The sequence below is a fragment of the Spermophilus citellus genome (genome assembly GCF_964194105.1).
Source record: "Spermophilus citellus genome assembly, chromosome: 13".
Lineage (NCBI taxonomy): Eukaryota > Metazoa > Chordata > Mammalia > Rodentia > Sciuridae > Spermophilus > Spermophilus citellus.
In genome coordinates, this window is record NC_138193.1 from 4785775 (window position 1) to 4807947 (window position 22173).

The window sequence follows — 22173 nt, forward strand, 5'->3', positions numbered from 1 at the left end:
GAGATGTAGAGAACGCCATGTCCTTTGTGAGTCTGGAGCTTAAAGGAAGGTCTGGAGAAATGACTTTCAAAGCCATTGGAAGTGGTAACTGAAAATCGCAAGTGTGGATGAGATTGTCCAGGAAAAGAGTAGAGAATAAGATGACTTAAAAGTGGAGACAGAGGCACAGGCTATGAAATGTTTGGAGGTAAAATTTGTTGCACTGGTGATGAAATTGAGGAGGATGAAAGAAAAGCCGGTTCCTAGAAGGACTTCCAGATTTGACACGTGTGTGATCCAGTTAGTGGGGGTATGGGGACTAGCTGGCGATAGCTGCTATTTGGGGATACTGAGTTGGAATAGTCTGTAGAATGCACAATTATTATGACCATCATACAGGGCATGTATTTCTGCATTCTCCCCTAGCTTCCTTCATTACATTTCCACATCCTACCCCAAATATAGAGAAGGAATGAGGGACTAAGCAGGGGATTGTTAACAAGCATAAAGTGGGAGTGGTATAGATGAAAGAGCTAGAAAATGACAGAAAAGGATTGAAAAGAACACCAAAATGATAGAAAGAAAGAGGAATGGAACTGAAGATACTGATAAGTTGGGTACATCCTTTCTAACTAGCCAGAACTTGAAAAGTGTGTTTGGATTAATAAGTAATGAGGTTTTTATTATACCGTCTCATTAGTTTACATTTATACCAAATATACAATGAGGGAAATTCCTTTGGTAACTCAACTTCTAGTTTTTTTCCCTCCTCAGCAATTTAGTTATTCCCAGTTGAAAAAAAATATATATAAATTTATGGAATAATTTTTCACACCATAGGTTTTGTCTTTTCTTGACCAGTGTTTATTGATCTGTTCTCTGATGTGCTTCTTGCTATTATATTATGGTATTGGGGAATGCATCATATAGTATTCTAATGCCATTTACTGTGGATTTGATTTCTTAGCAGGAAGAGTTGGAAATGAAAGAAGAATTCCTAAAATAATTTATCCAAAAAACAATTCCATTGAAGTACAACTTGGTGAGTAAAATTATGGAAGTCATTGACATCACCGAGGGCTCAACTCACTATGTCCACATATTTTGTCTAGTGAATATTCTGAATTTCGATCGTGGAGACAAATCCCATACACATCCATTTTCTGGCTTTGGATATACCTGCTGATCAGGAGAGGCATCAAAATAAAAACAAACAGAGCTGGGGCTTGGGGAAGTTACAATATTGGAGTTCTTAGGGTCGGGGGATCACTGTAGTTCTAGATGGTTACTGTAAATCTGTTTGTGTAGAGGTGATGAAAATATAAAGATAACTCTTGAAAAAGACAACACATAATATAAAACTACAACTAAATAATGTTGATTGGGAATTCTGGGTTTTATTATCTAATACTGGAAGAACATTAAGGTGGAAGTGATCATATTATATTCCTTCATTTTTATAGGATAGGAACAAAAAAATTGCCTCTCTACGTAGAGAAAAGGTGGTTCAAGTTATTCCTTGAAACATAAAGGAAGTCACTAGTAAAATAATAAAAAAAAAAACCTTAAGTACTTTCTCAAAAAGAAAAAGCAAGTTAAAGTTTCCATTAAAACATAGGTGTTCAGATTGAATCAAATATTAAAATTTAATTAGAATTTTGTAAATTTAATAACATTTTCTTTTCAAAAGATACATATGGAAAAAATGCAAGACCTAAAAGATGAAAAATAATTGCATAAGCAGGATACTTGCAGAAGTTAACATGAATGATCAAGTTGCTTGACTTCAGTCTTATAATAACCTTTTAAGAATTCCTCCCCCCATGACAAATTGAATCATTTTATATTAATCAAAATTACAATATGTCCTAAAATTCAAACTTTTATGTATTAAACAGCAGTACATCAAAATATATAAAGCTAAAAGTCTCAGAAATCTAAGGACAATACAATTAAGACAATATTATTGTTTCAATGGTAGTGGGAGATTTTAATATACTCAGATTTATTAGGCAAATAAGAATCTAAAACATTTCAGCAAAATCACATGCAAATGTATTTAATAGATCACTCTCATAAATATTTGTGAAAAATGCAGGGTCCCCAAAGAGGAAACTGCACAGACCACATGGTATAATCAAAATGCAGTAAGCCTAGAAAGTCATAACTAAAATCAAAACAATGAAAAAATCTCCCTCATTAAATATATGATGATGGAATTTTTAACTAGCTTGATTTGATTATTTCACATTATTAACATATCAAAAATCACATTTTAATATTGTATTATAACATATAATTATTATTTGTCATTTAAAACCTTTAAAAATTTTCATAAAAGAGAAATTAACAACAAACTCATTTCCTAATTATTTGTTTTCTTGGGTAGAGATTAAACCAAAGCTGGAGTTCAAGAGTATTTAGAAAATACTGACAGTGAGAATATATCATATTGAACTTCCTGGCTTGTGACCACTACTATACTCTAAACAAGTTTGTACTTTTAAATATTATCATAATTAAGTGTAGAAATAATTAAAATATATAAATAACCATTTATGTCTCTAAAAAAAGAACAACTAAGGAAAAAAAGATAAAAGTAGAAAATACTAATATAGTATACGAATATACTATAGTATACGAATATACTAAAAGAAAAAAAAAAGTAGAATGATAAATCCCATAGTTGGTTAAAGGGTGGAAGAGTTGATGGGTGTTAGGTGGAAGGGAGGTAAACTTCCAGAAATCTCCCTCTCGAAATTCCAGGAAACCTAAATAGAAGACTTGGGGATGCGAAGCTTATGAAACTATGAACAGAAAAGAGATGAAATCTGTTGAAAAGGTCCTAGGCCTTTATTTAGAAGTTCTTTTGAATTTTAAGGAACTATGGATGCCCACTATAGTAGATGCTTGGGTATATGTATTCACTGCATGGATTCCCTTGGAGATCTCATAAACACCTAGAAGACAAGGTTGCCCGACTTCATTTCCCACTCCTGTCTCTGGAAATTCTAACTGACATACTTAGCTAAAAAGCAGGAGTCTTTTAGGAGGAAGATAAATATATAATTGTTTTTAAGTGACCTATGACCTACTTAGAAAAAAATGTTAATTATCTAAAATGCTATAAACACTATCAATTCTTCTGTAGGGGTTATTCCAATACAAAAGAAACTTTCAAAGCCAGTATCATTTCACAGGCCTAAAATAATAGTATATTATCTTGATGTTAACATACTTTCTCTAGCCTTGTTGGTTATTTCAACAGGCCCCGTGAAGCCTATTTTCTCTTGGGACACAACTGCCACAGGTGATTCTGTACGGGCAAACAGCTGTTGAGTGATCCCAGCATCTCCCATCTCCAGAGCACCAGCATTGCCCTTCAAGAATATGTTTGGCATGTTATCTTGAAGTGATTTGCATGATTAGGGTTATTTTCCCCACACCCATTGACATTTATTTCATGTAATTACTAAATTGAAATGGATTCTATTTTCTCTGGATCCATTTTTCATCCAACCATAAGAATTATAAAATTAGCGAATACCAGAATATCATAGTTTCTATGCATAAAACCAGTGTGTGTGTGGGGGGGAATCGCAAGTTAAAAGATGGAACAATATGCAAATATCTCAAATGTTTTCTCCCATATGTGAAAGCTAGAGAGAGCGAGAAAAAAAAGAAGAAATTAATAAATAAAATTAAATAAAGGGGATCTCATGAAAATAGAAGGGAAACCCAGAGAGTAGAGGAAGGGGAGAGAGAAACAGGGAGGAGGGGAGGGATGGAGAAGTACTGGGGAATGAAATCTATCAAATTATGCTATGTCCTGTATGAATGTAACAAAATATATCCGGCATCTATACACCTTTATATTTATATAATTATAATGCACTAATTAAAATAATAATAATAAAAATAATGGAGATCATGAGAATAGAGCAAGCAAATCAAGGGGAGGGAGGAGGAGAGGGAAAGGGAAGATACTAGAGGCTGAGATCTATCAAGTTATGTTATGTGCACATAGAAATATAGATAATGAATTCATTAATATGTATAATTATAATGCACCAATAAAAATTTTAAAAATCATATAACATAAAATTCACCAATTTAAAATAAATAAAGAGTGATATTTAAGGGAAAAAAAGGATGAACCAGTTCTGGAAGTCTGATGGATGTATTTCTTAATTTGATCATAGTGAACATTATAATATATATATGTGCATACATACACACATTCTATATGTATATCAAGTGTTTCATACTATGTACATTGAATACATATAAACTCCTTGTTCAATATTTGAAAGTTAAAAATGTGAGAAACAAAACAAAATACAAGTATCTGTATGTAGAGAAAATAGTAAACTTAAAAAGTAAAGGGCAGAGGCTGTGGCTGTGACTCAATGCTTGCCTAGCATGTGTGAGGCACCACATTAAATAAATAAATAAATTAAATTAAATAAAGGTATTGTGCCCATCTACAAATGAAAAAAAAATTCTAAAAAATGTAAAGGGCAATGTAGGAGAGAATGTTTGGAATAAAGATGACAGAAAATAGGTAATATCATTTATATACTTTAAAAAAAAACAGATCAAGAAAACTGCAGAATCTGAGTGAGGCCATAAATAATTCACACAAGGGAAAAAAACCCCAAAAATATTAAAAAGATTCATTTCCAATAAAAGAAGTGTACATTAAAGTATATTTACCTATGAAATTGGCAAGGGTTGAAAACCACGTGATACCATTTATTAGCAAGGGTAACGTGAAGAGCTTCTCACCCGTTACTGATTATGAAGACGAGCCATCTCTTTAAAACATGTTGAAACCCTCCAAAGGTCTCCCATCTCGCTCGCAAGAAGGTCCAAGTCCTCACGGGGCCCAGCGTGGCATTTGGTGGCTTGTCTCTTCACGCCTTCTGCTCAGGAGCTCTCGCCCTCAGCCCGACCCTCCTCCTCCCAGCCCACCCCCCTGCTCCCACTGCTCCAACAGCCCAAGCACAGCTCCACCTCAGAGGTTCTGCTTGCTGCCCCTTCAGCTTGGGTGCTGTTCTCCAGACATCCAGGCCTCCATCAGCTCTGTGGGGAGTCAGCTCCCCTGTCCGCCTCGTTAGAGAGTCTCATGCCACCACCCCCTATCCTCCCAACCCTTTTCATAAATTCATTTTTTACTCTCACAGACTTTTAAAGTTTTCTTTTAGTATCTCTGGCTCTGTTTGAGCTTCTGCTCCTGAAGAGCATGCTTTTTTGTCTGTTCTCTTCCCTGCTGATTCACCCGGGCTCAAAACAGACGAGAATGTAGCAGATGCTCAAGAAACGGCTGTTAAATGGGAAATGAATGAACAGCTTACTTGCCAATATCTATGTAGAACCGTTAGAAATGTATACACTTTGGGCCCAGTAATATATACCTGGATAAGGTATATACAATAGAAACAGGGGTTCACATAGAGAAATATCAGATACGTATCTTAGAAAAAAATTGTCTGTGATCTGTTTAAGGAAAGAAAAGACAGGATTGAAGTTTTCTAAAGAAAACTTGAAACGCAAAGTTATAGCAGATCAGATTTGAAAAAGAACAAATAAAATATTCAGAGCTTATCAGTACAATCCCCCCCAAAATAAAACTCAATAAAGGTTTTAAAAGCATTTTAGACTTGTTTAAAAATGAGGATTACTAAGCTAAAATATAGGTGGAAAAAAATTTAGGATTAAGCATAGAGAGACAAAGGAATAGAAAATACAGATGTATTGTGAGTTCAAAGCCAGCCTCAGCACAAGTGAGGTACCAAGCAACTCAATGAGACCCTGTGTCTAAAGAAAATACAAAATAGGGCTGGGGATGTGGCTCAGTGTGTGCCACAGAGTTCAATCCCTGGTATCCCCTCCTCCCCCACTCCCCCCCCCCAAAAAAAAAAGAGAGAGAGAGAGAGAGAGAGAGAGACTATGGAGGCAGAGGCAATGTTATATGTTATATAGTCCCAGTTAGTGCTGAGAATGTTCCGAACTGATAGGAACACGAATCCAAAAGATTCTATAAACAAAAAATCCCAAGCAAGACCATAAAATTAAAACTACTACACCTGGATACACATATCAAAATTGTAGAAAACCAAAAACAAAGAAAAAAATCTTAAAAATAAGAAAGAAAGAAATAAAAAAAATCCCTTCTATGTACAGAAATAAGACAGCTAATTGAAGTTTTAACAGGAATAATGGAAGCCGTGTGCTAAATAAAACAAAAACATTAATTTTTTTTGTACTAGGGATTGAATCCAGGGGCACTCACTTTGCCACTGAGCCACATGCCAAGCCCTTTTTAATATTTTATTTAGAGACAGGATCTCACTGAGTTGGCTAGAGCCTCACTAAGTTGCTGAGGCTGGCTTTGAACTTGAGATAATCCTGCCTCAGCCTCCCAAGCTGCTAGAATTACAGGTCTGCACCATCGTGCCCAGCTAAAATGTTAATTTTTATAGTGCAGTACCATCATGCACATGACAAGATGGCAAAACTAAAATAGACTGGGCACCCCAGCTACTGTTGAGCATGTGAAGTATAAGAAGGCCCCTGCCCTGCTGTGGGAAGCTAAGCTGTACCATTGTCTGAAGTTGAAGAGATGTGTGATCTATGATCTACCAGTGTTGTATGTGGAATGTCTGCTTGTGCCCCAGGGGATATGCAGAAGGGAGCTCCTAGGCGGGCACCTCCACCAACAATTCACTAGGTGGAGGAGGGAGAATTGCAAGTTCTTAGGAAACTGTCTCCGAATAAAAATATAAAGTGCTGGGGATGCAGCTCAGGGCTTGATCACCCCTGGTTTCAGTTCCCAATACTGGGGAAAAGGAAGGAGTTCCTAGGAGCCCTAGGCATACTAGACAAACACCAGAAATCCTATGAACGGTGTGCAGCCGTGGTAGAAGGAATAGAGGAGGATTAGTGTGTTCCATCCTCTCCGGCAGCATGGATGAGCAGTAGAAACTGGTGCTCAGGGATGAATTTGCAAGTGATGAAATATGAAGTCGGGAAGGGGCCTGGGAGACTTCTGGGGCTCTGGAGTAAACTACCTTCCTGATGGAGTGAGGGTGGGGTGGATATTTGCTTTGTCATAATTCACTAACTGGATTCCATGGTTTTATCTCTGTGTTTATATATAGTAACAATACATTTTTTAATGTTTTAGTCTTTTTAATGTGTCTTCTCCCCGATTGAATGTCCTGTTCCTAGGACCTCCATGTGTCCTATTTCTGAAAGCCGAAAATAACTTCAGCCTTATCTTGTGTTTTCTCTCTTTTTTTTAATTTTTAAAAAATTTGTTCTGATTAGTTATACATGACATTAGAATGCACTTTGACATATCATACATAAATGGAGTATAACTTCTCATTCTTATGGTTATATGTGAATCACACCAGTCACATAGTCATATATGCACATAAGGTAATAATGTTTGATTCATTCTATGATCCTTCCTACCAGCCTGCCTCCTCCCTTCCCTTCACTCTCCTCTGCCTAATTCAAAGTACCTCTATTCTTCCCTACTGGTCCGCCCTCCTCACGGTGACTTATCGTCTGCATATCAGAGAAAACATTTGGCCTTTGGTTTGGGGGATTGGCTTCTTTCGCTTAGCATGATATTTGCCAGCTCCATCCATGACATTTTTAAAGTGCCACCTAGAATAAAGAACTATCCTTCAAACTGCATGTACGATTTATGAGACTTCTGGACAAAGTAAAATGAAAACATGGATTTATTAAGCAAGATGTGTGAGTGTATGTGGAAGCAGGTAAAGGAGAGATGACAAAGGGTGTGGGCCCCCATTTGTTGATGTAGAAATGTGACTGGATTTGGAACCAGAAAACTGTGTTTGTCTCATCTCTCCCTGTACTTCACGTATGACCTTGGGAGAATCAGTCAGTCTGTCTGAAACTTCAATTTTCTCATCTCTAACACGGGGATAACTCTTCCTCTTTCTTCTGCCTTGTTGGATTGTTTACAAGATATGAAGACTGAGGGAGAAAATCCGTATACAATACTTTGTAAACTGTAGAGCTCTTGGCTGCAGCTCGAGTACAAGTGGTATTGGTGTCTCTGATATTGTAGAGGACATCATCTGAAGTGTTGGCATTCGGCAGCATGTGCAACTCTCTTTACAATAGACACCCTGGAAGCCCACTCAAGCCTCCTGATCTCTGTCCAGGGAGAGAGAGCCGACTGACCCGGGGTTGGGGAAATTCTGGCACTCAAGATACTCAAATCTCAAAAGAAGATGCATTTGGGAATTAACCAATTTGAGTCACTGAAACCTGGTAAACTTTTCACTGAATATTTGTGAATTTGGTTGCTCTAGGCTCCACTCTCATTGTGGACTGCAACATAACAGACTCGAAGGAGAACACCAACCTGCGATGCTGGAGGGTCAACAATACTTTGGTGGACACCTACTACAATGAATCCAAACGCATCAGAGAGGGAATCGAGTAGGTGCTTTGTTCCTCTGGCTTCTCTAAAACCTAGCAAGACTGTCTCCACCTACTATCTGCTGCTACTGCTGCTGCTTATAGACAGCTCCCGCCACCTGCTCAGCCACCGCTCCTCTTGGCTTTGTCTTTTGAAGATTGCAGTGTGCTGTGTGGCCAAGCAGCTGGCTCAGAGAGGTGAGCCCGGCCTAAGGGGCTATGCAGCAAAACCTGAAGCATGCCTCAGTAAAAGAATGTCTATTTCTCTCAACTGCTGCTTGAAACCAGTCTATTCCTATTCAGTTACATCCTGAACCACTGGTCTTTGAGGATTAAATAGTAAAAACAAGAGCCAAGGCAAGAGTTCTTGGGGAGAGAGGACATAGTTCCCAGTGAATTGAGTATAAACTCAATGTATGGAGGTCTGATTGGAGTGGTGTAAAATGGGCCCCGTGACCTCAGGGCAATAGAGCTTGTGCAGGGCCTAGAGGTGGAGCTGAGTTAGAGAATCAGGGCTTTTAGGCACAGAGATCATGTCTCTCACTAACAGAACCATACTTCCTTGCCACTATCCAGAAGAAAATGCAAATTTGGAACCACATAATCTATACACCTCATGGAGTCACTCAGTGAAGTATTCTTAGGGTAAAAAAAAAATTCTTAGGGTGAAAGTATTCTCCAGGGGCAGGGAGAAAATACATAATTTGTCTCCAGAAAAAAACATTATGAATTATGTTGGGTTAATCTGACCCAAGTGTTATGCTCAACTGTTTTCTTTTATAGAACCAATGTTTCTTTTCCGGAACACATTTTCTACACGGTAAACATAACCTTCTTAGAAGTGAAAATGGAAGATTACGGACTTCCATTCATGTGTCATGCTGGAGTGTCCACAGCCTACTTCATGCTAACGCTCCCAGGTAAGGTCCAGTGTGTCACCCACTGCTCAGCATGTTCAAAGTGCTGGGCAGGAAACGCATCTGACAGAGAAGGGGAAGTCACGTGTGCAATGGTGACACAGGACGGTGGAATTGAGTAGAAAACCCAGGTGTGTCACCTGGGGAAGAATTGGTGCCTTCTCTTACTCTGCATGGAGTAAGGCTGCGATAAAGTAGCATCTTTGAAAATGCCACCTTCATATATATTGATAATGTATGCATTAAAATTCCAGGAAACTTGAGTTTTCCGCTACAAAACCTCATTGTTCAACTTGTATGACCATTTAGTTGTGATTTTCAGCTTTTAGATTGTTACAAATAATTTCATATGCAAATAAAATGCTTATGCATATTTTCACCACATAACTTTGCAAATTTATATATGATTCTGATATTTGAGCAGGCATGCTCCCCACTCAACAACTGTATAGAGCTTTTAAAGGATGCATTGGAGGTCTTAAAGCCAGAGAATAGAGAGTAATAATAGAGGGTGATATCAGAGCCTTGAGATAACTAAGTTGACAACCTACAAGAGAAGTGTATGAGATACCTTGTAAAATGCTGTGTAGTTTACCAAGGCATTTTTATCTCTCTCTCTCTCTCTCTCTCTCTCTCTCTCTCTCTCTCTCTCTCTCTCTCTGTGTGTGTGTGTATAACTCATATACAACAGAGAGCTTGAATGGCCAGTGTTCCTTAGTAATCAGTTAAACCTATGTTCTTATGCATCTAGCTAAAACCCTTCCAGAAGTGTTTTTCTAGAAGTTAACAGAAAACACAGGGGTTGCTGTATGAAGCTAGCAGATGTGCATCTGCTTCTGCCAAGCTCCTGACATTTTGTGTGTCCACAGCCTTCCTTAGAATAGTGGGGAATAAGGATGTGTGCCAGTGTCCTGCGGTTCTGGGTGTGCATTCTCTCCCTGTGCTGTGACCAGGAGGCCAGAATCCCTCTGTTCCCAGCTGTGTCTGCTCTGCGTGGGCACACAGCAGCTGCACACCTCTCCCTGGACCTGTGAGGAACCACTGTGGTCACACCAGGAGGGAGGAGCCTGGAGCTTATCCGTCTCCACTGCCCACTCTTCCTCTTCTCGTTGGCCTTTCATCAGGAGCCAGTTTCCACCACTTTCCTTGGGTGGGTCTTGTGCACCCATCTCTCTCTGTGGTGTCCTTCCTGAGGTCCTGTCCTAAGTGCTGACTTTCTCTCTGCACCCTCACCCATGACCATCTCACTTTCTCTACGGCTTCGGTGCTAGCCCTGTGCAGGAACCCATGTCTTCCCCTGTGTCCTTCCTTCCCCGTGGCAGCCTGCCTTCCCACCCGTGTGCTAGACCACAGATACATTGGCTAAAGTGTGAAAACACACCTACCGTCTCAAACCTCCTGGTTCTCTGTGTTTCTTACCTTTGCTGATGGTGTACCCGTGTCATCCAGGTAATTCAGGTTCCTCTCATTCCTTTCCTCTTCTTCCCTCATGCCAAGGCCCAGTGAGTTGCCGAGTTCTATGGAGACTTCCTGTCCACTTCCACTGCTAACCTAGACGGGGAGTGTTTCCAACCCAGGACAGCAGGGGCCAGGTGTCCAGGGTCACAGGTCATGGCTTTGCCATTTAGGAGTTGTGTGACCACAGCGTTGTCATGATCATAACGGGACCTTCCACGGAGGGTTGTTGTTGAGACTGATTTGGAATTTCGGTTTTTAGTTTTTTAATCGTGAAACATAACACACATATGAGAAAGGACATATATGATTTACATATTACATAGCAAATAATCACATAGCAGATTCATGCCAAGCTACCACCTAGATTAAGAAAAACAACCAAACACACGTTACCAGACCCAAAGAGCCTCGGCACTTCCTTCCTGATCAAATCATCCTTTTCCTGCCTAGATAGTCACTTCTCCAACTTTTAGGAAAGTCATTGTTCTTCTTCCCCATCTGTGTTGCTAGCCCTAAAAAGTACAGTTTAGTTTTGCCTGTTTTTGAGCTTTATAGGAAAAGGATTCTATAGTATGAATTCTTCCTATGACTTTCATTTCCTCGTAGGTGTCTGGGTTGTGTTGGTACCTCAGTGATGTAGATGTGGCTGTAGTTCATTCATTTTCCTTGCTGCGTCCTGTTCCTTTGAACAGCTAGATCATCATGCATCCACTTTACTATATATGCACATGGACATTTGAGTTGTTTCCAGTTTAGACTATTAGCCAATAATTCCACTGTGAAGCTTCCTGGATGTGTGTCCTGGTATGCATGCAGAATATCCTCTCTGCTACAGTTTTAGGAGTAGAGTTGCCTAATGAGAGTGTTTTATTGGCCTTTCTATATAATGTCACACTGTTTTCCCATACGATTGGACCAATTCATACCCCTGTTGCCTATCACAGTGTAGGAGAGAATCAAGAGATAATTTTGCAGAGTGACCACAGAGCCTGACATTTTAGTGAATTCTTAAAAAAAAAATATGTTTGTTTGCATTACTACTCTCCTGGTTCTGGTTGACTATTATGGATTTGGATGATCATATTAATTTTATTAATGACTTCCTTGCTTTGAGAACTTTCTCTGGTCAACTTATCTCCTGGTGACTGTTGTAGAATTACCTTCTCCAAGGATGACTGGAACTCTACCACTCCCCTGCCTGGACATTAGTCCCACCTCCTTCCCTGTGGAATAAAAACGACCCTCCATGGCTTGGCATTCTCATCCCCCCATCTACCTCTTCCCACTAACTTATTGGTTGTCTCCTTTGTCTGCCCTATGAAATAGATCACAGACAAAGGCAGGTCCTCCCTGGGCCTCACGTTTTGAGAAAGGAGACGACCTTGAAGCCAGTGAGGGCGGAATTGCTTTTCAAGCGGTGAGCAGGGCAGAACCCAAAGACTGGCTTAGGCCAGAGACAGGAACTCATGGTCAACCCCAGTGAAAAGAGGGGAAGAAGAGAAGCCTTGGAGTTACCACTTAAATCTGCTTCAACCTAGAAGTTTGACTTCCTTGTTTAGTAACCTCACCTGAATCTGGCCAATACAGATTTCCATGCCAATCCTAGCCTGTCAGTATGGACTACCCAGAAGCACTGCTCAGAGGCTTCTGAGGCCAAATCCAGGATTAAAAGAACTAGTGCTATATTTTCCCCAATTAACATCTGTCAATCGTGGGGCAGTGGGTAGGATCCTTTGTCTTAGCCGGGCCCAGAGGTCAACGTCACGGATCCACAGATCATTTCATCCTTTTATTCAGGAATGGGCTTACACTTTCAGCGGACCTACTTTCCCGGTGGAAAATGAGCCACTAGCCAAAGGAGAATTTGGGGTTATGTAGGTTACACTGAGAGGTGTTTTAGTGAGCATGACAGTTTGGGCACTCAGGAACTTGGGATTTAGGGTTGGGGGTTGGTGGCCAGCACCTGGAGAGGATTATCTTGCAAGTCTCTAGGAATCATTCTAAGTTTGAATGGCCCACCTGTGGTGTGGCCTAGGGAAGATTGTGAAAAGGATTTATCTTGAAAGAGATGAAAGCTATCAGTGTATGGCTTTCTTTTTCACTCCCTTTTCCCAGGCTGCACTATTTTGGGGTTTTTCATTTCCATATCTAACATTTTGTCTCTTCCTTTTAGGCAGGTTGAGAAGTTCTTGTTTACTGAATTCATCTTCCTTCCTCCTGACACTCATTTCACATCTCATATGCAATGCAATTTTGGTCATGTGCTTGTTTTTTTTTTTTTTTGGTGGGGACACCAGGGATTGAACTCAGGGGCACTTGACCACTGAGCCACATCCCCAGCACTATTTTGTATTTTCTTTAGAGACAGGGTCTCACTGAGTTGCTTAGCGCCTTGCTTTTGCTGAGACTGGGCTTTGAACTCATAATCCTCCTGCCTCCGTCTCCTGAGATGCTGGGATTATAGGCGTGCACCACTTCAATCAGCTGCATATTGTTTTGTTTGCCCTGAGTTCTTAGGAACCTCACCCTCTTAAATCCAGGCTTCTTGGTTTTCTTGGGGGCAAAGTCAAGGTTATAACTTCTCCATTGGACTTCCTTCTTTTTGCTGAGAACACCTCCAGATTTGAATCTTACCAGTTTGTCTGAAACAGAGTCACTAAAAAGTTGTTTAGATTATCTGTCCCTTCCATAAATTTTTTGATCACTTGTCCTCACCGACCATCTAGACTTTTGTCATATTTCAAAAACTTGACTTTCATGCCATTGGCAAATTTAAAGGCTGATGGTGGCCACATGGACTCGAGTGACAAATACCATTTTTAACAGGGTTTCGGACATTCCAGCAGTGCGTTTTCCATTTGCTCCTATTTCAAACTCCATACTCCCTTTGAACTTTCTCATTCCAGTGTCATCTTTCAGCACACTGGCAGAGCATAGAGCATCGACACACCTGAATGCAATGAATGACCAACTCAAGAATCCTGGGGTATCTCTCCTGCTGCCTGACACAGGGGCTCTTTGAATCTGATAAATATTGGGGCCATCGTCACCCTATCATGGCTGCTTATCACACCAAGACCCCTGAGTTGTACATTAGGTCTCCCTAGACACGGATTCTCCCAAAGGAAGAGGGGTGGTGTTGATTCAAGAAGGAGAAAGAAGGGCTGACATGGTTATAACATGGGGTCAGGATGGGATTTGGCCCCAGTGTGTGGAGCATTTCCACCTGGCTGCATTGGGACTTAATCAATATGTATATATTGTTTAGGGGGCAGGAGCACCAAATGTGCTTTTTTATTTTAAACTAAATTATTTTTTAATATATATATATATATTTTTAATTGTCAAAGGACTTTATTTAATTTATTTATATGTGGTGCTGAGAATCGAACTCAGTGCCTCATACACACCAGGCGAGCTCTCTACCTCGGAGCCATGACCCCAGCCCATGAATGTGCTTTTTGTTATTGTGCTTTATGGTGCCTCGTATTTCAAGATCTGCAACAGGAAACAGAAAGTCTTGGGCCTCATGATGTTTACAACATGGTGTGGCCTAGGGAAGATTGTGAGCAGCTCTTTAATAAATATTCTTTTTAAATGAAATCCCTCTGGGAGGGATCCTTCATCTTCAGGAGGATCAGGAAGGGGCTGTGAGGAAGTGGTTTGTGAGGTGGGTTGCCGGAATGGGAGGATTTCTCTTCCTCTCTCCCACTTCCTCTTTCCAAATTCCCTCTTTCCTAGAGGCTCCTTCTTTGGGGGCCCAGGTTTGGCTGTGGTGAGGTGGGACGCTGCTCTTCCTCTTCGTGTGTGTGTGGGTGGGGGAAGGGGTGGTGGTGGAGACCTTGCTCCCTGGACGTGGGCCCAGAGGTACTGCTCCTTTCCTTGGCCAGCTCTGCCCAGGGCTTGTCCATCCCCATCCTTGCACAGGAAGCAGAGCAGAACTGGAACAGCCTCTCAGAACCTGTCTCTCACCCAGGGCCGCAGCCTGGACTCCTGGCACCCAGAGGCCTGGGTGGGGGCTTCCTTCTCAGGCAGCAGAGATGGCTTCCGGGGAGGCTTGGGAGTCCTGCTGCTCAGTGTGTAGTGACGGGGGAGCAATGTGATATAGGATTGTAATCGGGACCTGCCGTGGATCAAGACTGTGCAGTAAACACTGGGGAGTTTCAAACAAACCGCTGGAGCGTCTGGTGTTGACCGCGTAGAACCAGGACATGCAGAGTTGGAAAGCAGTTGTCCTGCAGTGGGAACGAGAAGGAAGACTTCTGCAGTTTTCCTCTTCCTAGTGCCCAAGATCCCATTTGCTCCCTAAAATCCATGGCCCAGATCAGATTATTCTACTCCCATACCTGTTATTTAACTTTAAATAAATAAGTAGTGTCCTCATTGATGTCGAGTATACTTTCCTTTGGAATTTATACTATAATGTCCCTGAATAAAGAGTTTGATCAACTCTCTGGATTATGATGATGTTATTTTTGCTGTCATTTGTAGCTCCAGATTTCCGCGCTTACCTGATAGGAGGGCTGATTGCTTTAGCCATTGTGGTCACATCTGTTCTATGCATCTACAATTATTTTAAGATCGACATTGTACTTTGGTATCGGAGTGCCTTCAGTTCTACCAAGGCCAGAGAAGGTAAGTGTGTGTATATTCTCTGAGAAATGCCTTAAAATCGGTATCTTGTCGTCAGCATAACCATTTCAAATAGACTTTGTCGTGTTTCACAAACTTGACTTTCACGCTATTGGCAAGTTTAGAACTCCCTGGAACTTACAGTGCTTCAGAGAGATCTGTCCACGATCACCGGGATTTTTTGTCTCCAAGAGCAAAGTGCTGTCCTTCTGTGAAGTGTCCTCAGCACCATGGCAACTCGAGTACTGTTTATATTATGGGGAGTAGGAGCTGCCCTCTCTTAGGTCCAGGATGTGTCACCCAAAGGGGTTTCCGTGTCCAACTCTCAATGTTGAAAAGAGATGGACCCGAGTGTGAATTTGAGTTCCCCGTTTCCTTTCCTGCCAGAGCTATTTGACAAGAAGATTCCTCAGGGTGACCCTCAAGGGGTGGTGTGGTTGTGACTCTGCACTCTCTCTCTCTTTCTCTGGTCTCAGAATGGACGTGACCTTGAAAAAGGTAATAAATCTGCTTTAATGTTTTTTCGTTGCTTGGAAAAATTGGTACAAAGCCAAGAGAAGTCCGCACAGCTGACGTGCGTAGGGACGTGCATATTTGAACCTTTCCAGTCCAGAGACTTGCAGAGCTGATCAGAGCATGTTTTTATAAGTAGCTAATGTGTACAAGAGCAAGGTTTACTCTAAGTGCCTGCTTTTCATATGAAAATTATGGTACAAGTTACTGTCCACTTACTGGATAAAATATAGATGTCCTAACCGGGACTAACTTCCAAGTTAAAAGTCAGGATTAGAAATTGGCACCACAGGGGCTGGGAGTGCAGTTCAGTGATAGAGCACTTGCTTAGTATGTATGAGACCCTGGGTTCCATTTCAAGTACCAAAAAAAGAAAAGAAAATAGAACAATGAGAAGCATCGGCAGACCCTGAGCAACATAGAAAGCAGCAGGTGCCTGGTGGGTGATGAAGTGCCATGTTGAACTCTGGCCTTGTGTGCCAAGCGCAGCATGTAGCGCTCGTAGGGCTGCAGATGGATTGGGAGGGTGTGTATCTGGCTTTGGCTGCGGTCAGCACAGAGTTTGCTCTAAGCGCTTGTGACTGTCATCCTTTTTGAGAAGAGAATCTAGTCCACCACCACTTATTTCTTCTGACACAGATGTGAGTGGTTCGGCTGCTTTCTGTCTTGACTAACAGGATCGCCTGGCTGACGTGGTCTTTCTGGAAGGTCTAGCTTTTCCGACTCCTTGGCATCTGTCTCTCTCTGACTCACTGGAACTCGCAGGAGCACGATTGGCTGTGAATTATTGGTATGGAGCAGAGTGCCTGATGAAGCTGACTGTCAGTGATTTGAGGTTAACAGGAAAAGAAAACAAGGAACAGTGACTCATGCCAAGCAGACACGCAGAGCAGAGGAGACTCAGAGAGCCCCACCCACTGCCAAACCTGGCTGTCGCCCAGTTTCCCCACAACCAGTGAGTGGGCTGACAGGCAGCCAATGGTCCCTTTAATTTTTAATTCCGGAAAGAATGTGTGTGCTTTGTGATTAAATTGTCTACACCTCTATACCTGGTAATACAAGTGTTGGCTTTCACCACGAGCTGGTGATAGACTCTGACGTTCACCCCGATCTCGTTTACGGCTTTGTTTCCCTTGAGGATATTTTCTAAGCCATCTGGGAACAAACAGAGTAATGGATGGCAGAGACAAGGAAGGGAGAGAGAAATGATGTTCTCTTGCATAAGTAAAATAAGTCATCTACCCCAACTGGGTTCATCGAGCTGGGTGACATGGTGAATAGGTAGGTGAGTCTAACTCGTGGTTTTCGTAGGAGTCATTCTCAGGCCCGGCTGAAGTCAGAGAATTCTGTATATCCTCTGTAAAGCTCTTCTGGCAGGTGGGCATGTGTGCACAGGAATGGAGGGATTAGTTTACTAGGCTCCTGGAGGGATCGAAGCTGCCTCCTCAGACTCCAGGTAGGTGTGTGGAGAATGTGCATGGAGAGCAGAGGAACTAGAAAAAAAACAAAACAGATACAGTGAACAAAGGGTAGAAAGGTTAAATAAGCTGGAGGTAGAGCTAATGACAAGTCTTGGTTGTTAAAGCTGAATTTGTTTTCAAAGCTAAAGCAAAGGCAATTGCAAGATTTATTAATATGCTGTTCATAAACACCTTTCAATTGCTCATCATGAGAGAACATGGTGTTTTCTGGGACTCATTCCCAAGGGAGATTTTTTTGGGGAATGTCCTCTGTTTAAAGGGTGTGATATAAAGAACCCGGTCTGTGACATTTCTGTGGTAAATGTACGACCATGTTTTAGGTGTCTTTCCTTCTAGTGACTTCTATGCATGCTGGAGCTGAATACCCCAAACCATTAAAGGCATTTAGATGAAGGTACATTGAATCTGTCCGATGTTTTTTCTTCTGCTCTGGGTTTATCAAGTCTAAAATTCAACGATATCAAATTGAGAGAAAATCAAGAATCGAATAGTTTTTAGGCAACCTTTCATAAACACTAGTTTATAAAAGTTAGATTTTTTGTGTGTGTGTTTGGCAAACAATCAATAAGAGCACATGCACCAACTTTAATATTGAAGATCAGGTTGAATCTCCTCAGAAAATGAAAGGAACTTGGCCAGGATGTGGATAAACCGTCACCTCCCCAGTATAGCGGGATGGGCCGTGTGAGCGTCCACAGGGCTTATTGTCCTCAGAACGCTCACCAGTAGGTCTGTGTGTCTGAAATGCTCTTGATGAAATAGGATGTGGTCAGCCCATCGTTATTTGCTGTTTCTTTAGCTATGGCTGGGAAATGAATTACCTCAAAATGTCATGGTGTAAAATAGCCCTTCATTCTGCTTCTGGGTTCTGTGGACCAGGGATACGAACGACACAGTGGGGACAGCCCAGCTCAGTTCCAGTTGGACCACTGGCAACTGACTCTGGCTGTTGGCTGATGGCTTCAGCCCCTCTTTGCAAGAGTTTCTTCAAGTCTTCTCTCTGTGTGTCACATTTGAGCTTCTTCAAGGAATGGTGGCTGTTTTCCCAGGGCAAGTATTTCAGGAGCAAGAGAACCCGGGAAAAGTTGTGCTTTCTGGTATAATCTAGGCCTCCTGGATTTCTACTGCCAATTCCACTACATCCTACTTTTTGAGGCAGCCATGGAGGCCTCCCTCATTTCAAAGATGTGGAAATAGATTCCCCTCTTTTTAGGGGTGTGGCAACATTCTGAAAGAACATGTAGGACCAGAAATGTGGCTAGGGCTGCCTTTGGAGAATACAGTCAGTCACAGTTGCACAAGGTTGATTGGGAATAAGCTTTATGCCGTTCCCTGCATGATCTTTTAGTATACTGGTCAGTAAATTATGGATCGGTCCATCGAAAGTGATGAATACACATTGCATTTTTTAAAACAAGGCAGCAAAGAGTATTTTTATTCAAAAGCATTAGTCAGAGGGCTAGGGATGAAGCTCTGTGGTCGATCATGTGCCTAGCAGGTGAGAAATGCTGGGTTCACTTCCTGGCACTGCAAAAAAGAAAAAAAAAACTTAGAAAGAAAAAAATGAACAAAAAGTTGAACATTTTTATATTTTGAATTTTAAAAAGTTTTTGAAAGGTGAGTTCTTGCCACCCAAATATCTTCTGGGTTTGTAGAGCAAGGTGAATGTGTATCCTCAGATGGCTTGTTTAGAAACAGAATATCAAAGAGAGGACACTTAGCAAAAGTGGTTCATTTTTTTGTTTGCTTGTTTGTTTTAAATTAGAGTCAGTGGGGGCGGGGAGGAGAAGCAGAATGAGAAGAGGGAGAATCCAGTGGCAGGCTCTGGGACAGAGTGGTGATGGAGCTGAGGGTTAGCTATAGCTAAGAGACCAGGGGAGCTATTCTCTGGGTTGAGCAAACCACCAACACAAACAACCCTCTTTCAGAGACAAAAGGATCAATATTACCAAATTTTCGAATGGGAAAATTTAATTCCTTCCTAAAATTTTGAAAAACATAAACATTTTACAAAATCTTTCTCTTTTTTTCCTTCATTTTTTCTCTCTTAATAAAAAATTTCTAGTTTCAGGAAGTTGAGTGTGGGACATTAAAGTTTATACAGAAAAATATCCACTATTTGCAATGCTGGTCTAGTCTGGAGACCTTTAAGATTTCACAGAAAGTTCAGTTGTGTTGGATTTTGGTCATCTCTAGACACAAATTAATTGTTCCCTTAATGAATGTCCCATGATCCCATCCATTAAAAGGCTGAATCCACCCATGATCTAGAATCTCCCTGTCCAACAACATAGATGTAACCTGTCTAAGTCTTTGCAAAACGGAACTCCATTCAGACATTCTCATCGATACTGATCGGGCACTCTTCTAAGCAGGGTCCTGCTCCTGGTGCTGAAGGTAGAGCAGGGAGCCAGAGTCCCCAATATCACCCAGCGTCCTTCATGGCCGAGGGTGGGGAGAAGTGATGCATGTGCAAGCATGGTACAATTGCATCATGTGCATGTATGTGTATGACGGCATGTGCCTGAGCATGTGTTTGCAGGAGCATGCACAGATGTGTGTGTACACATGCCTTGTCATTCTCCACAGGATGGCCAAGAATGGTGACCCTCTCCTGGAGATCGGCAGTGTTGGTATGGGAATTGATGGAACAAGAGAAGGCAACATGTCACCCAGAATAGTATGCATTTTAACTACTGTCAAAATAGACTTTTTAATTACTGTTACACAGAAACTAGAGATTTTTATTCCACTTGTTAATTTCTGAACCACACCTTGCTCCAAGTCTGTTCATCCAACTCCCATAAAAAGAGAAAAGAGAAGAATGGCTGTCCCCCTGGTACCCATTAGGTTGGCTTTGAATTTCCAAAACCTGAAGCTTGAAATCACCTATTCCAATGAGATGCCCACAGCTGGGTGTAACTGGCTCTTCTTCCACTCACACCCTCTACCCCAGTGTCCTTCCCGGGATTCCTGAACAGGCCATCAATGTTCCCCCTCCCACACTCGTCTTAAGCTGCTCCCCTTTGTGCCTGTTTACCCTGCACTCTCAGACCCTCATTTCTTTAAAACGCTCTCTGTTGCATGTCCTTTGCAATTTTTATTAAGAGCTCCAGAGGATGGGGACTTTCTTTTCTTTCTGGTTCTTCTGTTCACTTAGCTGTCGTCATCTTGTAGTGCCTCGGGTTGTTTTACTTCTGTGTATGTGAATGGTCTGCCCAGTTATGTCCTGTGTCTAGTTCCTCTTTGCACTGAGCGGAGGGACTGTTCTGCTCTCAGTGAATTCTTGCTCATTCTCATGATAGTGATGTGGGCTGTTTGCATGGACTTCTCAGCCCTGCAAGGCACAGTCGCAGTCCACTCAAAGGCTCGTTCTCTCACTGCAATGCCAGCCTGCAAAATGGAACTGACAGAATTTACTGGTGCGTCTAAATCAAGAGGGACTGGGCTCACTTTCCCTGGTGGAGCATGCACTGAGGATGATGTTGGTAGAATCTCAGTCTCTTCTTGTTTTGGGCCCCATTTAAAGGCAGCGGTGTCCGTAAAATCAGAGGACTTGGGTTGGACTGAGGAATTGCAGAATGAAGTCAGTGTTCTGCTTCAGCTTCATTCTCATGCAGTGGGGATGGGTTGGTGTCCCATTCTCAAATAGTAGGGCTACGGTGGCCTGTGAGGGCCAAGTTGGTGGCTGGGCACACAGAAGTCATTGAACCCAAGGACAGAGGGCTTCATGGCAGCAGCTCAGGTGTTCGCCTTGTCCACCGAAGGGGATTCAGTAGGAATCACTGTGTGAGTTTCTCCCATTTCCTTTTCAGACGGGAAGCTGTATGATGCATACGTCTTGTACCCCAAGCCTCAAAAAGAAAGCCAGAGGCACGATGTGGACACTCTGGTGTTGAAGCTCCTGCCCGAGGTGCTGGAGAGACAGTGCAGATACAAGTTGTTCATATTCGGCAGGGATGAATTCCCCGGACAAGGTGCGTTTCAAGTGAGGTACCCAATAGTAAATGAAAAAAGGGAAGGAGATCCCTGTCTGCCTTCATGTTGCATACAAATGGCGCACTCTGCTCACCTTGCCCTGAGAGCCCTGGGAAGGCCGTGACTGGAACTCAGGCAGGTGGAACAAGCTGCTGTCTCTCATCAGGCTCATCAAGATGCCCCTGTCTGGGATTCTGGTTGCAGTCCTGCAAGCCCGTCTTTGGAGTGAGGATGTAGCTTACCTGTTCATGTGAACAGGTAGCCAGGAACACAGCTTTGGGTAAAACACTGAAGGAAGAAAACGATCATTTGACCTCCTGTAATTGAGTCTATCTACTGAATTCCCCAATTGGTTTAAATATACAAGTCAGGTAATGTTAAAGCTGATTTATGAAGCTCAACTCCATAGGCTCCTTTTCTATCCAAAAGAAGTGGAAGTTTTTAATAGACTCCTCCCATTTCATTTTGGCATGAGGTTTGGGGCAATTCATTCAGTATCTGAACCTTGCTTGTCTCATCTGCAAAATGGGGATAGGGATGTTTCTTTAACACCGCTACGAGAACTAACCTGAGTGGGGTCCAGTAGGGAGCTTAGGACAGTGTCAACATTTGACACGGAAGTTCCCTCTCATCTCCTTTGTTCTCCTTTGAGGGCCGTGCAGCAAAATGTCTATGATCTAAAATCCTTTTTTTTTTTTTTTTTGGTACCAGGGATTGAACTCCCCAGCACTCGACTACTGAGCCACATC

The 22173-nt window shown here is 41.9% G+C and overlaps 1 protein-coding gene across 1 annotated transcript in view; it reads left to right on the top strand.

Moving 5' to 3' along the window:
- The window catches only part of IL1RL2 (interleukin 1 receptor like 2), a gene marked incomplete at its 5' end in the record, with an annotated part of 42564 nt that overhangs the window by 15898 nt on the left and 4493 nt on the right, over positions 1 to 22173 (top strand). The window contains 5 exon segments of the mRNA XM_081263871.1: positions 947 to 1021; positions 8337 to 8466; positions 9229 to 9365; positions 15312 to 15455; positions 21262 to 21423. Of these exon segments, the coding sequence (XP_081119997.1) occupies positions 947 to 1021; positions 8337 to 8466; positions 9229 to 9365; positions 15312 to 15455; positions 21262 to 21423 (648 nt within the window).